This window comes from Halichoeres trimaculatus, unplaced genomic scaffold (assembly GCF_033239565.1).
Source record: "Halichoeres trimaculatus isolate MK-OKI-2021-1 unplaced genomic scaffold, fHalTri1.1 fHalTri1_scaffold_17, whole genome shotgun sequence".
In the NCBI taxonomy this organism is placed as follows: domain Eukaryota; kingdom Metazoa; phylum Chordata; class Actinopteri; order Labriformes; family Labridae; genus Halichoeres; species Halichoeres trimaculatus.
Window position 1 is genome coordinate 21,254,895 of NW_027437195.1, and position 22,582 is coordinate 21,277,476.

General features: G+C 41.4%; 1 protein-coding gene across 3 annotated transcripts; it reads right to left on the bottom strand.

Annotated features, from left to right (window-relative positions):
- Positions 1–230: 230 nt before the first annotated feature.
- grm1b (glutamate receptor, metabotropic 1b) lies at positions 231–22,298 on the bottom strand. 3 transcript variants are annotated; one of them, XM_074692852.1, is made up of 10 exons: positions 22,136–22,293; positions 20,424–21,245; positions 18,460–18,709; positions 11,774–12,009; positions 11,492–11,506; positions 6,555–6,801; positions 6,220–6,388; positions 5,963–6,089; positions 2,876–3,803; positions 231–1,041 (listed from the first exon to the last, which is right to left on the bottom strand). In XM_074692852.1, exons 2-10 carry the CDS (start codon positions 21,136–21,138, stop codon positions 231–233), a joined length of 3,498 nt encoding a protein of 1,165 aa, XP_074548953.1. In that variant the 5' UTR covers positions 21,139–21,245; positions 22,136–22,293. The 3 variants fall into 3 exon arrangements, with proteins under 3 accessions (XP_074548953.1, XP_074548954.1, XP_074548955.1); XM_074692854.1 differs by having other exon boundaries at positions 769–1,006; positions 22,136–22,298; XM_074692853.1 differs by lacking the exon at positions 11,492–11,506 and having other exon boundaries at positions 22,136–22,289.
- Positions 22,299–22,582: the final 284 nt, after the last annotated feature.

Consider the following 22,582-nt stretch of genomic DNA (forward strand, 5'->3'; position numbering starts at 1 on the left):
TCTTAAAAGCTTCTGTTAGCATATGTTTGTAACACTCAGTTCCTTCTCTACTGTAGACAACATCTAAAGAAGTTTTAAACCACATTGTTTGTCTTTATCATGTAAAAGCTATCAGATACAGAGTGAAAAATGACTTGTCAATCCGCATGGTTCCTTCTAATCCAACATGTACAACACAATTCATCATGAACTTGAAAATATATTACAACAGGTAATGTAAATAAGCACCTTCACAGAGTTGAGGAGCTTTGCTTCAAGTCTCTGAGGATGACTGAAGCATATGTCACATTTGGAGGGCTGCACAGAATTGACTCAGACACAGGTGAGTTGGGAAAAGGGCTTACAGGAGGAGCAGCACAATCTCGAAAAGGAGAGGGAGGCATCAGGGCCAAGGAGTCCTCCATGGCGAGTTTTACTTCCACCAAGTCCTCCTCCTCCTCATGAATCTGGGAGTTGTTGTACATGTAGCCGTGGAGAAGGCCAAACTGCTCGTTCTCTATCTCCTCCTCGTCCTCCTCTGGAGGAGAGGCGGGCTCCTCATCAAATGGGTCGAGGTGCACAGGCAGGATGGGTTCGTGCTGGATGAGATGGGCCTGATGGTACATGGGCATGCCGCCGCTGACAGCCTCAGGCATGCTAACCATATCATTAAGCTGAGGGATGTCACTGTTGAATTTACAAGCCAAGCTCTTCTCCTGCAGGTGATCAGGTGTGTACAGCTCCATCCCCACCTCTGTGTCCTTTATCGACCCACAGGCAGGAATCTGCCCATGGGCCACCATGGGGGGAGTGACAGGGGGATTGTACCTGACTGGGTCACCCTCGTCCTCCTCCGCCACATTATACAAAGTCTTAGTGCTGAGGTCTGAGAACTCCAGGCCTCTGTTTTGGTAAGTATTAGTTAAGGGTTTGATGACAGCCATCTGATTGGAACCTGCTTCCTGTCTCTTCACATGTACTGACAATCTGTGCCACATGTGATCCCCTTTTGGAGGATGTCTTGCACCTGGTTCAGACCATGACACAGACTTTCCATTAGAACTATGAACAAAATAAAGACGACTGTTACTGCACAGAAACCCAGCAAAGTAGAGACAAGACAGCATCTGTGGTTCATTTAGGAAAGAAAATATATTCAAGAATATATTTATCATGTTGTGCATAATTAGGGTATCTGCAGGTCTCTGAAATGTAAATCAAAGTTAGTTTAACTGAGAGAAAAAGGCTTAAGAAGATGTGTCAAGGGTTTCAATTTAAAGGTCCCATACAATGAATTATATGGTCTCCATTGCCTCATTATCCTCCAACTAAACAGGTCAGAGCCAGAATTTCAGAGGCCAGGGTCAGACACACCAACTGCTCTGTTGTTGGCTGCAAAACACCAGTGTGTTTACCAGAGGACCAAAGGAAACAGAGGTTCACTATTTGCTCTGCTCTGCACTGGCAAACCATGGCAAACAGGCAGATGACATGAAGTTAGAGAAGGAAAGAAAAGAGAAATTAACACTAAAATTTTAACATCCCACTTAAAGTGCTGTTGTAACCACCTGTGCAACACTTCAGAGGTTAGGCCATATTCTTGATCATATGTGTAGTGCACTGGCTCTGGTTCTTCTCGAGCGCTTGCCAATTTTTGGGGGAATGGTGATTTTCCACCTCTACACCAGCGTGTGTCCTCCCTTCTTTGGGATACTTAGGCCACCATTCTGTGAAGAACGTCTATATCATATCCAGTGTTGGGTGTAAAGAGTCACAAAGTAACGCATTACAGTAACACTTTACAGTAACGTAACTACTTTTTTGTGGTAAAAAGTAGTGTAACGTGTTACTACTGAAAATATGGTAACGAAATGTGGCCTCAATCGGGAACAACATTACTTTTCCCAGGGACCAGTTTGACAGCAACACTGCCTCAGATATGAAAATGTGCAATAGCCACGGGCTCTCATTTCACACTGAGGATGGTATTCTGCATAGCATGCAGAGAGCAGTCAGTCATCATGGCATTATTATTTTTCTTGTCAAGTGCTCTGTGGCATTTTTCAAAATAAATAGCACAAGAGAATTACCTGTTGTGTCTTCCTTAGTAGAACTTTATGTAGGCCTATACACATTTAGGAAATGAGATGGGGTTCTGCCCAAAGTTAAGCACCAAAAGTAACGTAAAAGTACGGTAAAAAGTTTCTTTCCATAGAGGGTAACTAAGTAAAGTAAGAGACTACTTTTTCGAGAAGTAACGTGTAACAAACACTACTTTTTAAAAGTAACTTCCCCAACACTGATCATACCATCCCTTCCCACTCCCTATGTTTTGTGCAATTGAAATCAAAATTTTGCTTAAACAACTACAAGGCAAAGTGGCAAATAGTTTAAAAACATTATATAGGACCTTTAGATTTTGCTTTTTGCCTGCCAAGATTGTCATTTTCGTACTAAAATGTTGGCAAAAATGCAAAGGAGCAAAGCTTACAGGTACCTGCAAACCTATTGCAAGCACCGTCACATTAACTAGAGAAAGAATCCATCACGTAATTATCATTCATTAGAAAAGGTTGTATCAATGGTATCAAAGCTGTTTCAAAAACTCTAAAACCCATCTTGTAAACTCTGCAGAAACCCTGCATCCTCTATCTGATCTTCCACTAGCCGTCCCTCAGCACACAGAGATGCTTGTTTTAATTGTACCATAGGTTCAAAAGTCAGAACGGCTGTGTGAATTGAGCCCTGACCTATATCCGTCACACTTTACAACAAGTGGCTCTTTGGAAGTGAATACAGTAAGACATCAGGTTCCCTTTGAGATGGAATGACAGTAAAACCAGCATCCCTGAGGTGCCTCAGGAGCAGGACTCACAGACTCAATTAAAGAACATACCTGCCGTTTCCAGTGTTCTTCTTCCTCTTGAACATGTTGAGCAGGCTGTTGCTCCTGCAGGCGATCTTGCCGTCACCGACGTGCATGCGCACGGCATCGGATGTGGTGAAGGCGCTGCGAACGTTCCGCTCCGGTTTACAAATGATGATGTACATCTTTGGTGTGAACATACAGCCCAAAGCGACAGTCACACTGAGGCTAACAGAGAAGGATGTGGTGATGATCTTATAGTTGCTACCGAAATAGATTGGCACAAACGCCAGCCAGATGATACAGGTGGTGTACATGGTGAAGGCGATGTATTTGGCTTCGTTGAAATTTGCAGGGACATTGCGCGTCTTGAAGGCGTAGTACGTGCAGCTCATGATAAGCAACCCGTTGTAACCCAGAGGAGCCACAACACCTACATTGCTTGTGTTGCAGATGAGGAAGACTTCCCTGATGCTGGGGTAGGATTTGATTGGCTCGGGAGGCTCCATGATGATGAGGGTAATTTCCAACGTGAGCTGGACACTGATCAGGATGAAGGCAATGACCACCTGCGCCCAAGCACTCATGAACCTTGGTTTTCTGGTGCAAATCTTCTTCTTGCTGCCTGCGAGGATACGGGCGATGCGGTTGGTTTTGGTGACCAGGGCAGAGTAGCACATGGCAGCCGAGAGTCCAACCAGCAGCCTCTGGAGGTAGCAGGAGGCCACTGTTGGACGGGCAATGAGGGTGAAGGGGCACAGATAGCCCAGGAAGATCCCAGCCAGGATGATGTAGCAGAGCTCTCGGCTGGAGGACTTCACCACGGGCGTGTCACGGTACAAGACAAAGACAAATGTGACAAATGAGGTGACCAGGATACCCAGGCAGGAGAAGACCACCTGGATGATGGACTCTGGGTTGCTCCACTCCAGGTAGCGCAGTGGTATTGGTTCACATCCTGAAAAGAGTGAAAAACACACCAGGATTAAAACACAGCCACATACACAAAAAGCAGCTCATACATTTTCTATCATTTCAGCAGCTGTTCGGTAAATTAAAGTACATTTTGAAAAGAGGAACTTTCAAACATCCAAATTAATCCTGTAAGTCAAAGAAAATACAGTAAGTCTCAAAGTAGGTTTCTAGCTCATCTATAAATAACCCCCTTTTTCTGAGCCCTGACCAGGCTGGGTTGTGGCCAGCAGCAGAGGGGGGCAATGCAGCAGGACAAAGTAAATCACTCCATTTTTCATGGATCTAAATTAGATCTCCTTCCTGCCTCATGTTGTGACCACACTTTAAATATCTAATCTAACCTGCTTTATTTATTCATTGTGCAACAGAAGGACGGCTGGGGTTAGAAAATTGCACCAGAATAATTTTTTTACGTCATTCCCGGGCTTCACTTTCTCCTCTCTTCATGCAGCTTAAGGTAAAAAAAAAAGTGAAACAGCATGTAGAAAGTCAGGATGATCCTGTTAAGACAGTGTCTTGTCTTTGAACAGGCCTTTGAAAGTGGGCCAGAAGAGTGGTAAGCAAAGTAGGGCTGCTGTCGGATAAAACGGTGAGGATGATGAATGGCTCTCAGGTGTCATGGGAAAGCGATGAAAATAGGACAGAACAGGTTTTATGAAATAGTGCTGCGAAAAATCTTAGCGGCACAAACTGTGCAGAGAAGAGTTTGAGGGGATGAGGAGCAGAAAGGCTCTGAAGAACTTAACTTTCAACAGATTGTTGAAAGTTTATCTTTGAAAACACTTGTTTGCAACAGGATCGCAGCCTATGGGCACTTAAGTAACTTAAAGTGGGAGTACTGGTCCACTGGCCATTTGTACCATGCCCAAGCACGCTTCAACCCTGAAGTCTGCTTAATTTGGCCAGTGTGACTGCTCCATACTGTGCTCGGGCATGATTCACTTCCTTGATTCCACTTTGGAAAGGTGTGCTTCAGCGTGATACACTTCATAAATACACTTCGTACAAACACTCCTACTGCTCCTCTTGACAGTCATTTGAAACAATTGAGGAGTGTTAGAAGGCAGTGTCAGACCAAAACAACTTAAGATTAGCCAAAAAGTAAAGAAAGTCTAGTCTGGTTCTTATTGGAGTAGTGTGACCCAGGGACGGAGCCAGGATTTTGATTTTGGGTGGGCTATAAATCACAAAAGTTAGTAAATAACTATAACTATATAGATATAATACTGTTACTATGTATGTTTTAAAGCAGATTTGGTTGCTTTTGATCCTTTAATATTTCAAAAAATTTTAGTGCACCAGACAGCAATGGCTCTCAATGGCTCTCAGCCAAAGAGCAGTCAACTAACGCACCAATGGGCTGTGTCACCTCAACTTTCCGTGTATTATAGGCTGTAAGAGCAGCAACATTAACCACAGTTAGATAAAAGACAAAAATTTACAGACTTTCCCGAAATCATTCTCTAGTCCTAGCGGTATAACAGGAGGCTGAATGAGTCATAACTTTTTCTACCAACAGGTTAGAAGATTGCCAAACTTGGCTCATCTTATAAAGACAGGGCATCTAACAATAACAAACTTAGCATAAAGTGACAAAATTTTATAACATTCTTCTTTAAAACTGCTTTTTAGAAAAACAAATAAAGAAAACAGTTTTTTTCAAAGAAAAGTTTGAGGTGGGCCTGGGACCGTTGGGCCCACCCATGACACCGCCCCTGGTGTGACCGCAGACTATACCAGCCAACAGAGGAATGGGGGGCCAATCGGGCCTGAGTACAGCTTGCTACAAATGGCCAGTATGACCTCACCCTAATATTGACATGATTTGGTGTAATGTCTAATGATTGGATCATTGAAAATACTTTTACAAGTCAAAGCTAGTGCCCCTTTAAGTTTTGGCTTCACTTTAGTGTAGCTGTTATCTCGACCATGGTTTTGTTGGTAAGACATTTTTTATTTTTTTGACAATGTTTTGTCTGTTCTCTGTACCGGGCCAAGGTGTCATGTCACTAATTGAATATAGAATTGGATATAGCCAATACTCATAAATACATGACCCCTTGAAAAGCTTCATTGGCTTAGGTCTCGTCTCTTGATCAGTGTTTTAAGTACAAATATAGCTAAAGCCTAAGCATGTGTTACCTTCCAGTTCTTTGTCTGGCCACCAGCCCAGCTCACAGGCCTTGCATGTGAACTCATCCTGGACAAACTCATTGTCCTTACAGGCAGTGCAGATCCAGCAGCAGCTCACTTCTCCCTTTCTTATCACCTGACCATGAAAACATGGAAAGAGAAATGTCATCCAATTCAGTCATCCAAAACAGGACCTTAAAGTTAAAACATGGAGGTTTAAGGGCAATAAGCATCATCTTAGAATATATGAAGTTCTCCCTCCTCACCTTGATCTCTCCTATAGAGCAGGGCTCACTGCAGACTGAGCGGACCATGTCACTGCGGTTCATCTGCATCATTTCATCATCTAGACTGAGGATGCCTTCATGCCAGGAGCCGATGTTGATGTAGTCGTAAACACCAGGCTCCACACGCTGAAAGTTCATTATCTCATACCTAATAGTGCAGAGATACAGCAAACAGAGAAAAACATCAGTTTACAGTTTTGAATCGAGCGTCAAAAAGATTTAAAGATGATCCAGATTAAGAAAGTTGTACAAATATGAGTAACGTCTTTGAGTTGCTTAGAATTTTCAGAAATGCAAGGGAACTGAATTTTTACCTCCCTGGTGAGTCCCCGTTCTCATCAAACCAAATGTCCTCCCCTGAAACCCCCGTGAAGGTCGTCTTAAGAAGGAAGTCCAGCAGGTGGCTTCCGTCCACAGGTTTCATGTTGTCACAGAGACCAACGTGTCCCGGGCAGAGGTGAGTGTGCATGTCATGCAGCCCGTGGGCCATGGCGTAGATCGCATTGATGACGAAGCCCATCTTACTGTCCTGAACGTAGTTGTCTTCAAGACTTTCATAACCTGCCCACACATGAGAAAACTGTTGGGATTCACCTTCAGGACGTTTTTGTTGTTTCCAAGAAGAGAAGCCTCACAGGGGGTGTTTTATTGCTGCAAGCAGTAGCTTATTAATGCATAAAAAAGTTGTTTACATTTCAGTCGTCCCTTACAGGTGTATCTAGCATGATTTAACATATTACAAAGGAATGATAGGGTGCTCGCTGAAACATTCTTGTAATTGTTCTCTGAAAACAGGCCGCCAGCTACATGCCTCTTTGCCTCAGTGGGAGACGACTTTAGAAGAACAGGGAGCCTCAGAAAATGGCTTCAAAGAGAGCTTGTTACCATGGCAAGACTATCTGTTTCTCCATTTATGAGTCAATTAGAGTCGGTCTAAAAAGGCAATATCAGTGAAACTGTGTCCTCAAGCAAGAGAAAAATGAACAAACTTCTCTGATACATTTAAATATATTGTCTTTGTTTTGTTTCATTACAGACAGACACGATGAGTGAATGACAGAGAAATGACTCAGATTTGAACACAAACGGCGTGCGACGTTCAGACACACCCTATCAGTTCAGTGTAATGCAAGCAAGAAGCAGACTAAGCAGTTTTTAGTTGCTCTATGTTGAGGTAAGATGTCAGCTTAATGTCATTTCAAAGGCCATGCTTTCATTCCGTGAGTGTAAAATAAGTGAACCAGATATGTGTGTTGGAAGCTCTTTCCTTTTTAAATACTTATTTTAAAACCAGACACCATTTGACATCAATAGGCTACAGAAAGTAAAATCTAACATTTGTGTGCTACTTGAATGAAAAATTGTCCCAAAGCACAAGTCAAAAGACAAGCAACACCAGAGCTACCATTACCCTTAACAGCCTAAATTCAAGTTGGCCTCAACTCAGGTAAGCCTCAGTTCAAGTTAGCCTCAGTTCAAGTTAGCCTCAACTAAAATTAGCCTTGACTCAAGTTAGCCTCAACTCAGGTTAGTCTTAATTCAAGTTAGCCTCAACTCAGGTAAGTCTTAACTCAGGATATCCTCTTCTCCAGCTAGTCTTTACTCAAGTTAGCCTCAATTTGGGTTAGCCTCAACTCAGGTTAGCCTCAATTTAGGTTAGCCTCAATTCAAGTTAGCCTTAACTCAGGTTATCCTCTACTCAGGTTAGCCTCAATTCAGGTTGGCTTCAACTCAAGTAAGTCTAAACTCAGGTTTGCCTCAACTCAGGTTAGCCTCAACTTAAGTTAGCCTCAACTCAAGTAAGTCTTTACTCAAGTTAGCCTCAGCTCAAGTTAGTCTAAATTCAGGTTATCTTCTTCTCAAGTTAGTCTTAACTCAAGTTAGCCCCAACTCAGATTAGCCTTCACTCAAGTTAGCCTCAATTCAATTTAGCCTTAACTCAGGTTATCCTCTACTCAGGTTGGCCTTAACTCAAGTTAGCCTCAACTCAGGTTAGCCTCAACCAAGGTTAGCCTTAAGTCAAGTTAGCCTCAACTCGGGTTAGCCTAAAGTCAGGTTATCCTTTACTTAAACTATCCTCAACTCATGTTAGCCACAGCACACGTTGGCTTTAGCTTGGTTTTAGGCTTGCGCTCCCTGTTGACATCTTTATCCCAAAGGAGAAACATTAAGAAATGCTTTTTTTTAATTACTTGAAACATTGCAGCAAAAATACACTTGGTGAAAAATGCCTTTAGTTTCCTTCAAGCTTCACTCTCTGCTGGCACCACACTGTGTGTTTGCTATCCTTTGATTAGTACACAGGTGACAGCCATTGCACACAGCACACTTTCATTTCAGGCTACTGTTTTTGGAGGAGGTGGGAAGAATTCAACTCTGGAAAGAAGCAGTTATGAAAAGAGGTTGATAAAGTCGATAGAGATGACTTACCATTGATGATATCACATTTGAGAAATTATAACAAAACCCCAATATATATTTTTTTTTCCAAAAGAACTTGGACTGGTGGAAATGACAGTGTTGGTGAGGATACTCAATCCACTCACACATTTATTCTAAGTACATGAAAAGTGGTCAGTGTGTGCTACTGGGGCTTTAAAAAAGTGATGAACTCATTGCTTCACCCTTCTGTCTTCCTTGAATTGGTGCCAAAGAGACTGTTTCATATTTTATGGAAAGCAAGTGTAGAGTGACAGAGCAGCTGATAATGTACTGCCTGATGGGGAGTGATACAGCTTGCCAAACTATAACCGGATTTCACCCATTAAAGTATTATATTTTTCAGTGGTACTTCTGTAGACTCAATCTCTGTTGCTGTGACACTAGAATTTGACTTTGAATTAATTTATAGGGACTGAGCTGCCATTATTAAGATAAACACTTGCAAAATCATTATTATGGAGACAGTGGTGTCACCTTCCGCAGAAAATGTGTAGCACAAAACTCTTCGGTGTTACTAATTATTATTTGCAGAGTATTGATGATGCATAGAGACAAATTACATTAGGTTGATCACACATATAAACTCTGCTGCAAAGTGTTCAAATATTTTTGTTTAGAGCAAAATATTTTCCAATGCAAGTGTGTTCAATCCAATATATTTTAAAATTCTAATTCTGTTTTTTGTTTGACTTAAAAGTAAGTGGTTAATTGGTCAAAAGAGAACTTTTTGTAACAGTTTTTTTTATTAATGTAAGAATTGAAAGGTGTAGAATTTAAGGGTGTTAACTCTGTGTGCCGCATGATTCATCATCAGCACCTGACTACACTAAACTCTTCATTTTATGTGAGGCTGACAGGCTGTACAAGAACCACCATCCCTGGCTTGTGTTGTCCCCGTAATTGTGTGAGATCAAGCGTTAAAAAAGACTGCTGGAAAACCGAGTGTCTATTCAAACAACACTGATTTCCGTCAAGTAGCAGCTGGGCAAACGTCCGATGGGAACTGCTGGTGATGACCTAGTTTAACAGCTTCTTGGCTTTGATGCTGGCCTCGCTCAATGGGCTGTGTGAGGTTTAGACTCGATGAAATGATGTCAGGATGACAGCATGCAGGCAGGAGGAGCAACTTTCCCTTTGGGGATAGGACGGCTAGCTAGCTGTCTACAGAAATATACGTTTTTTAATATTGAGACATCGGCTACTTTTCATATTGCATCATGCTTGGGCTGGGAAGCTCAACTGCTGTAGTAATGTCACACCACATCTTTGGTTGTAAATTTTGGATTTATATTTGACATATTATTATCAGTTCACCAGCTAATTGAGGCTAAAACAGATCATTAGCATTTAACCACTTTGCTACTTTCAGGCAACATTAGCATTCAGCCACGTTCTGGCTAATATCCCAGTTAGCTAAGAGAGCTGATATCACATTTTGGTACTAAAAGAATAAAAACTGAGGAAGGTGTAAACTTCTACCTTGAGCAATATCAGTATCCTCACCCCTCCTAGCCCCCTAACATTTGTAGCTAGGAGGTAAATGATTATTAGCATTAGCCGCACTAATTTAAGCTAATTTGGCTAAAAGATGTTGCTTTATTGTCAAATATGGTCACTCACTTTCTCTATGAGAAATTTATAGTCCCAAGAAACATGGGAATAGATGACTTACAACCTTAGAAACAGCAGCGCATGCTGTTAGAACAGCATATGAGCTTCCCGCCCTTTATTTAAGTGAGATATCAGAGAATTATGGCCGCCATGTTAATCTGCAGAGCTGCGGTAAGGCTTCCCTCTAACTGTGGCTACATGCACTTTAAGCTGGACCAGCCAGTTACCAACATACTCAGTGTTATTGGGTTGTTTTGTACGACTGTCTTATTGTCAGAAAGGGTGGAAGACACAAAGTGAGAGCAGTAAGACAAATGTTGGGCTCTCAAGATAGTGAAGAAAAAAACAAAACAAAAAACAACTAAAAACATCCCAATAGCTTTATATAGTAGAGGTTAACTGATATTAAAGCACATTTAGGTAAGAAAAAACAGCTTTTCAATAATTTCGGGATCAAATTTTAATATCAGTTAATCTCTATGTATATTACACTGTTAAGTGAGGAGACTATGTTTTCATTCAGAGGGATTCACTCACCATCTTGGAGTTCTACACCAAAAAGTGAATATGAATAATAATATAAAAACAACAGAAGTGACAGAACAGCAAACATAACTCTATCTCCAGTTACAATAGGAGGCAAAATAAAAATTTAAAGAGCTATTATTAAAATACAAGCTTTGTAAACATGAATAAAAGCTTGAGTCATGTGCATAAAATAAGAGGGGAAGCTCTATTTTTTGAGTGATGTGAAAACTTGCAAATAAAACAATTTTAGAAACTAAAGAAAGGGGCTACATGCAAAGTGGGTTATTTAATATTTCTTAGAAATCTTCAGGAAGTGAGGTGAATTGGGAGGGTAAAACAAAATCAATTAAAGACCTTTCTGAGGGTTAAACTCAAAAGTATGAAAATGTCTTTTGCTGCATGCATTATTTTATATTTACGTTTATTATAAGATTAATTCAATCATTTGTCTATGATTTTAAACACAGAATATGATCAAAGTCAGGAAAGTTGGTTGAAAACGTAAATATATAATCTGTTGGTGTACAGTTATTTTTTCAATGGGATCAGTGTAAGCAGAACTTAAAGGTATGTTTGGGAAACATGCTTATTGAGCACTGTTTCAAGGAACCAAGAATCTAAGCCAACGCATTCAGTTTGTTCCTTTACAAAAGAAAAGGATGTCATTTACCTAGATCATCATCCTCTGTAAAGCCGAATGTCATAAAAATAAACAATATGACAAATGGTTATTCCACGGACTGAAAAAGAAGTCTTCCCTCTGGTCGTCTGTTTCATATTTAAAGGACATATTCCAGTTTATGGGGCCTTTTGGCTCCGTCCTCTGGGCATTGACAACAGTACAACGCTTCAAATACACTGCTGTGCACCCCAGCATGACACTGTAAACTTAAAAAAAGAAAGAAATGCATGAAACATTACATCACAACTGTTTGACGGATAGTTTAGCTACCTGAGCAATTTCGTGCATAATTCATGTTCTCTAGTGGGTGTCCGGGAAGGCGGCACTGGAAGCGGTACTGCCAGAACTCGGGGAACCAGGGGTTGCGGGTGTTGGTGCTGAGTCGTAGTTTCAGGAAGTAGTCGTCAAAAGAGGAGACCTCATCGGACTGCAGCTTCACCGTGATGCCGCCCACTGCCTCCTGCTCGTACCCCTCCACCACCTCCACCCGGTCTGCCCAGCCATCACTACACACAGGGAGAAGGAATAAGAAGATCCAGGTTCAGTTTTATGAAAACTCTCTCCTCTATAATCCTCAGACGTGTTTTTAAATCTGTATGAGTTGTGTCTGCTCTATGAGTAAGCATATTTTTAGACTTTTCAAGAAACAGAGATAGGTGAAATGAAGGTTTTACGTAAGTTTTACCCAGCATTTCTCTGAGCTGTCAGAACAAAGTGTCACTTAAATCACAGCTTCATTTTCTAAGCTATAATCCAGCTTGAGAATAAATTTCTTTGGCAGTTGGAGTGGCACAGCTTGGGTCAATGATGGTATGTTAACTATATGCTCTTAATGCATCATTATGTTGTGTTTTTGCTCAGCTGCTTGCTTTAACAGCGATGTCTTTACCTTGCTTTGTTAAAAGAGCTCTGATAGATGAAAAATGTGTCAATTAACAGCAGCTGGAACAGGCTGATGTGTCCTCATTTTTTAAACCTCAGCATTTAAAACTCAACTAGAAATTGCTATTCATAGTCAAGAAAACGACATTCTTGCTCAAGGATTTTCTGATTATTGTCTGAATGTTGCTGAAGAAGATTTGTTCTTTTACAGTTCTGTCCAAGTCTATCACATTTCAAGCTTCCTGCCACTTCCCAGACCAGTGTCAGACTGAATCCTGCTGAAATTGTCTCCCTTTGTTGCCCTGACTTTGTTTCCCTTTTGGTCTTCCCACTGAGGAGTGTGGATACACACTGTACTTGCCGAAATAAGAAAAAAATAGTCCCCACAGACACAATCACAAGTGTGGTGAGACTTCACAGATTAGTTCTGTTACAGTACATCTCCCAGCCTCCTCACAGGCTCTGTATGTGTGATTCTGTTTCTTCAGTTATTGATTGTACTTATAGTTTAAATGCTGAACTATACCACTTTCTGTGTCTCACAAAGAAGCCTAAGAAACTATTTTGTTTGACATCTCACATGTGAGTCATACTCAATAAAAGGGTTCAGTGGTGTTGAAAATGCAGCGCTGCAGCATTAAGCAGTGTGGGCTCAATCCTGTGATGCATATATTGTAAAGTATGTGATGCTGTATGAGTAAAACATGGATGAGAAAAACAAGCATAGCCTTATTATGGAACAACATGGTATAACATTACATAAGACAAAATGTAAAGTTTTTAAAACATTTTTTTTTTGTGCCAAGAAAGCATCTGCATTGTTCTAAATTAAGCTACCAACAGATGATGTCAGCGCCGGTCTTTAAGTGTGTTTAGCTTATACCAGAGAATCTAAACAAAGACTTATGTGACATAGAATCTCAAAATAATGGTTTTGGCCTTGACTTTTCATCTCAGCATCAAAATGATAAAAAAAAGAAGTTGTAGTTATAGCCAGGGTTGTGTCCAGGAGGTTTCCTGCGGCAGCATTATTCCACATTCTTAAAGAGGGGGTGTTGTCCTTTTTTTAGGGATTATACTGTTTCTCTGGTATATCCATAGTAGCTTTACATTATTTATGGCTAAAAGAAAACAAAACCTTTTTTTCTTACAGTGCTTTTTAAAAAAACCCATATTCCAGCCTTTGTATGAAATCCTTTGTTTCAGTCGCTGTCTCTTTAAGGCTTTCGGTCCGCAAACCCCTTCCCTCTGATTGGCCAGCTCTCTTGAGGCCTGTCAGGGGCAGAGCTATGGACAGACTTTGATGTTGAAGGCCCATCCCTTCAACAATCCAATTGAGCTGAGCCAGGTGGGTGATCCTTATGCCATGACCACATAATTTCATGAAGTCATGAGAGGATCTCGTGAAGATTCCGAGTTTTTTTTTTTTTAGAATTGATAGTCTTCAACAGTTTACCAACAATTTCAGATTCAGGGATTGCAACAACATATGATGTTTGAAAACATGCTCACATTTAGCAGGGACACCAGGCATTGTTAGATTATACTCATGTTTACAATAAAGGGAAGCAAAACACCCCCACTTTACACTATTATTGGCTTTTCTTAGGATTTATGGAGAATCCATGCTGATAGTATCTTTTGTTGCATTTTTTTCAATTTTGTATCATATCTACAATGAATGATGGTGCATGAAAAATTCAGCATGGAAGACCTTTCTGTTGGTTTTATATCTCAGAAGACTTACCGTGCTACCGTTAGCATTAGCTTAGCCACATTTGATTTTCTCTAATTATGATTTATTTTGTTGTTGTTGTTGCTTCATTTGGTAGTTTTGACTTTGTTAATAGAACATCCAAAAATAGCCAGGAAGCAAAGGTTTTTTTTTAAAGATGTATTGGCAGTTTCTCACTGACTTTTTCTTTTTTTTAACCTGAGCAGTCTCCCCCTGGTGATCATTGGAGAGATTGCAGTCAACACTGGCCTCATGTTCCTACTGTCTGTGGTCACACCGCCAGGAATTGAAGCTATATAGAGCTATGAGGATACATTTAGAGTCTCAGTGTTGTTTCTGGAAACTCCTGGGAGGAAGTTTAGTTACTAATCTTTTTGCTAATCTTATCCTGTACATTTCTAGGGCTGTTTCCTTGTAATGTTTGATTTGTTTTGAAGATAACATACAATCTTTGCTGTGGAAAATATAACAAGGGCTGGTCAAACAACTTGATGTATAGAATCGTGACACCTTTCTAATAGCAGCAGCATTGAAAATGACTATAAAGACATAGCCAACCCTTTTTGCTGGTGCTCTGACTTACACTTTTATAACATTTAGAAACATCAGTATCAGTTTATATCTTTTTTACGACCAAGTACATCTTCTCTGGATGAACAATGCAGAGTTTTCTTCTTGTTTTTTGGTTTAACATTAAAGACTTCTCAGATTTTTGAAAACAGTTGTTTTAGTGTCATGTTGGTGTGGTTCACATGCTTCTTCACAAGCTTTCAGCCCTACAGAAACAAACCAAAAACTGGGGCAAAAAATGAATCTTTGAGTCAGAGGCAGCCAGATCTCAGTCAATTTTTTAGATACACAGGACTAGATACTAAATTACTTCTTATCTGCAGTACAAAAATATCACCAACTGGCCCTCAAAAAGCCCACATTTGGTGAAACGGGAGCCAATAATAGCATGTTTGGCTTGGCTGGCACTTCCAAGAATGAGCTGACAATGAATGTCCAGTGTGACAGTATCAACAGTACCTGGCCATCTGCTTCTCAGCATCACACTCTGCTCAGTCCAACACTGTGAGCGCCAGAAACCTACAGCTCTGACGACAACACACACACACACACACACACACACACACACACACACACACACACACACACACACACACACACACTGCACGGGAGATGACTCTGACACCACAAAACCAGGAAGCACTCAACTAAGGGAAGAGATGTACTGTTAAAAAAAAAAAACACCGCTAAAGATGCTGGAGAGATCTAGAGCACAAAAAAATATGAGAATGGCCTTTTTTCTACATCCTCCAGTACCCTGGGTGTTACTCAGTGCTGAATGTGTTCACTTACTGCATTACTCTAAAACAATTTCCTGTTCCAGTGTTCTCCTTGACCCAGAAAGAAAACACACACTCTTCCAAACTTGCCCTCTTTATCTTTCGTGGAGACTTCAGCATCAGAGCAAACTGAAGCTGAAGGGGTGAGCAGAAGTTTAGGCTTTTTTCATACATGCTTTTCATCATGTGAAAAGAAAAAAAGGCTCTGACTCCTTCTCATCATCCTTTGTGAATAAAGCAGCCTCACATTAATCAACCGCTCGGTGTAAATGAACCATAGCCAGCTTTTATCGTAGCCTGGTTCCAGGTGGAGCTAACAGGACTCGAGGTGAGCTGAGACTGGAGAGTCTAAGTGCTGATACGAGCTTTGATGTTGAGCTACTCCACGCTCCTCAGCTTATGCTGGAGGTGCTGTCCCATATTAGCTCGTCCTGCCTGTGATCTGACAGTGAGAGAGGGAGAGCTCGCTGCGAGGATGCATTATTCATTACTGAGCCTGACTCAAAGCCGCTTCGGCTTTCAGAGCTTCTTTTCCTCTCACAAGGAAAAAAAATTTTGGTTCCATATGAACTTTTTACACGAAGCACATATCCTGGTTGTAGAGAAATGTTACGCCGTATTATACCACAAATTTCTTTATAGAATTTCTGTACAATTTATGATTCTCGTTTTCATTTCATCCACGTTTTTCTTCATATTGTATCCAGTAGATTAGAAGATGGATGGCACAGCTGCTCCCTGAAGTGAAGCCACAAGATTTAGAGCTCCCCCTGGTGACTACCTGCAGCATAGGTCAGATGGTGCGTTCTATCTGCCTCAAAAGTCTGATGTCAAAGCTTGTAATAACATTTCATTAGAGATTTCCAATTCCAGATACAGTCATAAAGTTTGTTTTGTCAATAGTTTCTAATTTAGTTAAAGCTGTTGGCTAAAAGGAGATGGAGAAACACAAAAAGTGAAAGTTAGAGTGCGGTCACACCGGCCATCCATACTGTGCAGCATTCATGCATAATCCCCCCCAAGCACTGTTCCCCAGCTGACTAGTACGTCCCATACTACTCCAATGTGAATCAGTTAAGTCACACACATATCCCACCAACATCACCATGAAGCGTGTGCTTACAAGAGGCACAACCTCATCAGCTTGGATTTGGAGGATTTTGGAGGAGAACACTCACCGGCCACTTGGTTAGGCACACCTGTCAAGCTGCTCGTTGACGCAAATTTCTAATCAGCCAATCACATGGCAGCAACTCACTGCATTTAGACATGTAGACATGGTCAAGACGATCTGCTGCAGTTCAAACCGAGCATCAGAATGGGGAAGAAAGGTGATTTAAGTGACTTTGAAAGTGGCATGATTGTTGGTGCCAGATGGGCTGGTCTGAGTATTTCAGAAACTGCTGATCTACTGGAATTTTCACACACAACTAGAGCCCAGACTGGTTGGAGCTGATAGAAAGACAACAGTAACTGAAATAACCACTCGTTTCAACCAAGGTCTGCAGAAGAGCATCTCTGAACACACAACACGTCCAACCTTGAGGCAGATGGGCTACAGCAGCAGAAGACCACACCGGGTGACCCTCCTGTCAGCTAAGAACAGGAAACTGAGGCTACAATTCACACAGCAACACCAAAACTGGACAATAGAAAATTGGAAAAACGTTGAATGGTCTGATGAGTCTGGATTTCTGCTCCACATTCGGATGGTAGTGTCAGAATTTGGCGTCAACAACATGAAAGCACGGATCCATCCTGCCTTGTATCAACGGTTCAGGCTGCTGCTGCTGGTGTAATGGTGTGGGGGATATTTTCTTGGCTCACTTTGGGCCCCTTAGTACCAACTGAACATGGTTTAAAGTCCACAGCCTACCTGAGTATTGTTGCTGACCATGTCCATCCCTTTATGAGCACAGTGTACCCATCTTCTGATGGCTACTTCCAGCAGGATAACGCTCCATGTCATAAAGCTGGAATCATCTCAGACTGGTTTCTTCAACATGACAATGAGTTCCCTGTACTCAAATGGCCTCCACAGTCCCCAGATCTCAATCCAATAGAGCACCTTTGGGATGTGGTGGAACGGGAGATTCTCATCATGGATGTTCAGCCGACAAATCTGCAGCAACTGTGTGATGCTATCATGGACCAAATATGGACCAAACTCTCTGAGGAATGTTTCCAGTACCTTGATGAATCTATGCCACGAAGGATTAAGGCAGTTCTGAAGGCAAAGGGGGTCCAGCCCAGTACTAGCAAGGTGTACCTAATGAAGTGACCGGTGTATATGATATTTGGCAAAATGATGATAATTGATTTATGTGTCAAAACTGTCTGAGTCGGTGATCAATCAAGTCTCATTGGTAAGGAAGGAGTTACCATGAAGGAATCACCATCAAAGCCAAAATGTTTTTAAAGTAGGGGTTTTCCATTTTTAAGAATTGTCGATGAATTTTGTTTGTTTTGAAAGAAAAAGACAAATTTTTATTGCCCTAGCTTTGCTGACTTCTTGGCTGTTGGTTTCCTCCCCCCAGTAGATCCTTCTCAGCATTTCAACTGATTTTGCATGTTTTATATCATCTGCCTATGGAAGGCACTGGTTGGTTGTCTTAATTATGAAAGAGTAAACTCCTTAAGTCTGACTCTGAGGCCAAAATAAAAAGCAAAAAGATCTATGCCAGAAGAATTTAAGAGAAGGGTACCTGACATGATTTACAAAACTGCGGCTATTCATGAGGAATTAGTTTGAAAATGAGTCAACTCTTTTAGAAAAAAAGTTTGTTTGTTCTTGTTTTGATTCTAGAGGGTCTGATTTCTTATGGGTGACAGAGATTGGTGTCTTGTAAAAAGCAGCAGTGAATAATAAAAGAAGAGATTCTTCTTTTTACTGTTGTTGGGAAACTTCTCTGCTTTTCATCCTACAAAGAGAGAAAAAGCTCTGACAGACCAAACAAAAGCTCTCCAGGGAAAAACGATCTGTTACAAACCTGCCAATTAGCAGAAACTCTTCAGCTACTCCGAGCCGCCTCATGGCCATGAGCAGCCCTCGTACCGTCATCCCCTCACAGAAACACACAACGACTCGAGCTTTAGGCAGACGCTCGCGCAGTTTTCTCAGCAGCCTGTCAAAGTGCTTCTCGCCTGCGTTGCTGTAGATCTTGTCAGAGTGGGCGATACACAGGCCGTCCTGTGAGGCCAGCTCTTTGAACACCTCCATCCCGCTCTCTCCGTAGTTACCTGAGGAAAGAAAGGCGAGCAGCTGTTGAGGGAGGGTCATTCACAAGAGGAAAGGAGAGAATCAATGAGTTTGGATTGACTCCAGCCTCACTCTGTAGTCGGCGCTTGAGATTCATTAAACTTCTATCTCACTAAAATGATTTCACTGAGGGTTTGGTGAGAACACAGCGCTCTCCCTTTAGCATTTAAGAGGGCCTTAATGTCTCCAGATTTCTTTTTTTAGAATCAGGAGCAGAACAAGCAGAGCAAACGGGGTTAGAGTGACCTCAGCTGCTGTTTCTGAGGACAAACAGAGCATTTGGTTGTTACAACATCAGTGACAATCAAAAAACTAATTAAAAGATTCACAGTTCAGTCTGAAAACCGAGATGTGAAAACAATATGCTCAGAACTTGTTTATTTTGAGCTTTATTATAAACAATACGCTTTGACGTGCTAAATAAATGTGTTTCTGAGTTGTCATAATTTTTCTGGCAGAAACAGCCAATCAAAATGTTATTCTTTAAATACTCTTAAAGAACACAGAATTTAAAGGAACATCAGGAAAAACAAATTTAAGCGCAAAATGAAAAGAAAAAAAATTAAGAAAGGGAAAATCTGCAAAAATAAGACTAAACAAAAAAAGGGAAAAAAGAAAAAAAGAAAATACAAAGAAAACACAAATATAAAAAAAGAAACAGAAAACTAAGACAAGAAATAAGACAAAAAAGAAAAGTAAAGATATACAAAGGAAAAATCAAAAATGATAAAACAACAACCACAAAAAAACAAAACAAAACAAAAAACAGAAACAAAAACAAAGATACAACAGAGCAAAACGAAAAGAAAAAAAATGAAACAGATAGTTACAACCTTTTTAAAATAAGACCTTCCAGGTGATCACAGTAAACAGTGTTTCCTCTTTTGCTTTGTCCTCTTTTTACTGAAATATCATGGAGAGAAACCTCACAAACAAGAGCAGCTGTTTGCATTTACAGTCTGTGGCTCATCAGTTCATCTTTATTCACTGAGACGGGTGTGTACTTCTATAATCCAAACCTTTTGATTTAATCCAGACTAAGAGTTTCATTATTAGGGGTGTGGCTGACTCAAAAGTTAGATTAATGCTGTATTTTCAATTTGATGAGTGAGCTTCAAAACGTCTATCCAGAACCAATGAGAGATGTCACAAAGACTACGTCCATGTTTTATACAGTTTACACAAGCAGCAACCCCCAGTCTAAGAATATGAGACAATGTGGACGTGCTAAAATATGCTGTTTCTCGAGTGTCCACTTGAGGCTGGCTCCGGAAGTACTGGAAGTCACATACACACCAAGCCAAAAAAAGCTGTTTTCAAAGCAGGAATTAACCGATTTACAGCCTGGTTCAAAAATTGTCTCCTGTCTGAATCGTTAACTTTACTATCGACACACACTGTGAGGGTGTGAATTTTTTTTTTCTAACTCGGCAGTTCAGAGGACATTAGCCCTTGACACTACCAATATGGTAGTGGCAAGGGCTGGTGACGTCGGGGAGACTACGTCCATGTTTTACACAGTCTATGAGTTTACACTGTCAACTCATTCAAGACCTCCACCTCTTGGACTTGCTGGCTTTCATTGAAACAACTAGTGCCACCAGAGGGCGCTACCTCTCTTTATACAGATGCTAATTGTCAAAAGCTGTCCAATCATACCTTTAATTTTCCAAACTGTCAGTAAATGTGTCTTACCCTCTGTGTGCACTGCAGACACGTATGTCCAGTTGTACCGTTTGACGATGTCAAGCAGAGCCCGAGCCTGAAGAGTGTCCGACGGCACCACCCGAAGGAAGTACTTAAACAGCGTCTTATCACTGAGGTCAATGCTGGTGGCGGAGTAGGCGATCTGCGGGATGTTAAACAGCTGCAGAAGGTTTTGAACTTGGATCGCAACTGAGCTGGAGCCAGGTCCGATGACCCCTGCGATGGGCTTCTTTGTTGGTGGCGGCTGACTGGAAGGGACTCCCTCAATGCACCACCTTGCTCCGTCCCTGTCGTCCCGTATGGAGATGAGAGAGTCTCGTATGAACTCGATGCTCTGCTCCAGAGCCACAGACGAGTGCCAGCAGGAGTCCCTGATCTCACAACCCAGAGTAATGTTGGGTAACAGGTTTGGGTCTGAATTAATCCGGTCTAAGGTGTGGAACATGGCCTCCACTCGCTGGATGCCATACTGCTCTCGGACTTCTCCACATTTCCTCTCTGCTACCTTCTCAGCTGATGGTTGGTGGTGGACAGAGAAGAGCGCTCCTATTATGATATCCCCGTCCATCCTGGCCACCAGGCGGGATGCAGAACTGGGCACCACTGACCTCTCATATTTGCCTTTAGACAAAACAAATGCCTCAAACAGCAAAACAGGCAGGTACAAGATGCTGACGGCAGTCAGGGTGATCATATTGGACATTGTGCCACAGATGCTGAATGTAGAATCATGTCTTCTTGGCTATAACAGAGGTCCATCAATCCACTTTGGGTAACTAACTCGGCTGCTTCTTGTTCAGTGCTGTCACCCTGAGAGAGGAACACGGGGCATTAGATTTTGCTTTTTTACACATGGAACTTGAGCTGAAGTCTTTGACACAAGAAAAATAACAATTTCCAACACTTTTAAGCACGAATATCAATTTTTTTGTGGCTCTTACTTTATTCACCTGAGGATTTGATGTGTTTTTTCTTTTTACTTTCTGATTACAAAAACAGAATACCTTTCAGCTCTATTCTAATGGTGTGATGGGAGGTAAGGTATTATGTTTAATTTTAGAAATTAGTGATGTAACTTTTCTGTTACAGATCACTGACATTAACAGAATGTTTCAGTCAAATCAGACATTTAAAATGAATAGTTGTAGGTTTTTATATAAAAACCATATCACTTGTTCGGCTAGAATCAAAGACACGTAAATACTCTCATCTTCTTTTAGGAATTATGCAAAGGAATGTGGGGAAAATGGTAAAAGTCTTCCAGAATTCCCCAAATATGTAAATCCAAGAGAATATTTGTTGTTGTTTTTTTAACTAAAATCTTTTAGTTTCAGCACCATGGACAGCTGCCTCTGCTTCTTCTCTCAGGTGATTTATTCCTATCAGGCTGCTGATCTATTTCAACCTGCGACTGTTTCTTCAACTTTTACCCCTGAAGGCATCACATAAATGGGACGTGCCCAGGTTAAATCCTCTTCCATCTTTTCCATAGCAGCTGTCTCTAAAGCACTACAGTCACCGGTGTCATTCACAGGACAGATCCAACATCGTCACCTACATGCGCATGCAGATCAATTAAAGGGTGAAGCTTAATTAATTAACAGGGCAGACGGAACATTCGAGCAGGTTGGGAAAACGTTCCCATGTTAATACTGGAGTCTGTGTCTGCAAAGTCTAATAACTGGTTTTGCCTCACCTACCTGCAGCACGCAGTTCGGGACATGTCGAGTCTCCTCTGAAGCAACCAGACTAGACTGGACTGTCTTCAGCCGAGGAAACACTGTGGGACTGACTCTCTCTCTCTCTCTGTCTCTCTCTGCAATGATCATGAGGTGCCCCCTTCTTCTCCTCTTCCTCACTGCATCCCAAAAGCGGGTCACAATCACTGCAGTGTCCCTGATTTTGAAGACACAAGTCCCTCACGTCAGGAGCACGCTTCATGCAATAAACTATTGATTAAAGACGTCGTTTACGGGGAACAGACATGTGAAAATGGGGCTTAATGCAGACAACTGAGCAGAGATGGTGACCTGAAAAAGCGAACATTACTTCAGCGTATCTGTGACAAGTTGAAGTCTGTTAGTTTCCCTCATGTAAACTACAGGGGAACTGGTCAAACTTCATGGAAACGGTTCTGCTTCGTCGTA

Bases quoted from the DNA above. Each gene is read 5' to 3' on its own strand.
- grm1b (XM_074692852.1), bottom strand. From the start codon at position 21,138: ATGTCCAATATGATCACCCTGACTGCCGTCAGCATCTTGTACCTGCCT. The intron at 6,389-6,554 runs GTAAAAATTCAG...CTGCACTATTAG, and splicing joins AACGGGGACTCACCAGGGAG to GTATGAGATAATGAACTTTC. The intron at 3,804-5,962 runs GTAACACATGCT...CACTCTTTTCAG, and splicing joins GCCAGACAAAGAACTGGAAG to GATGTGAACCAATACCACTG.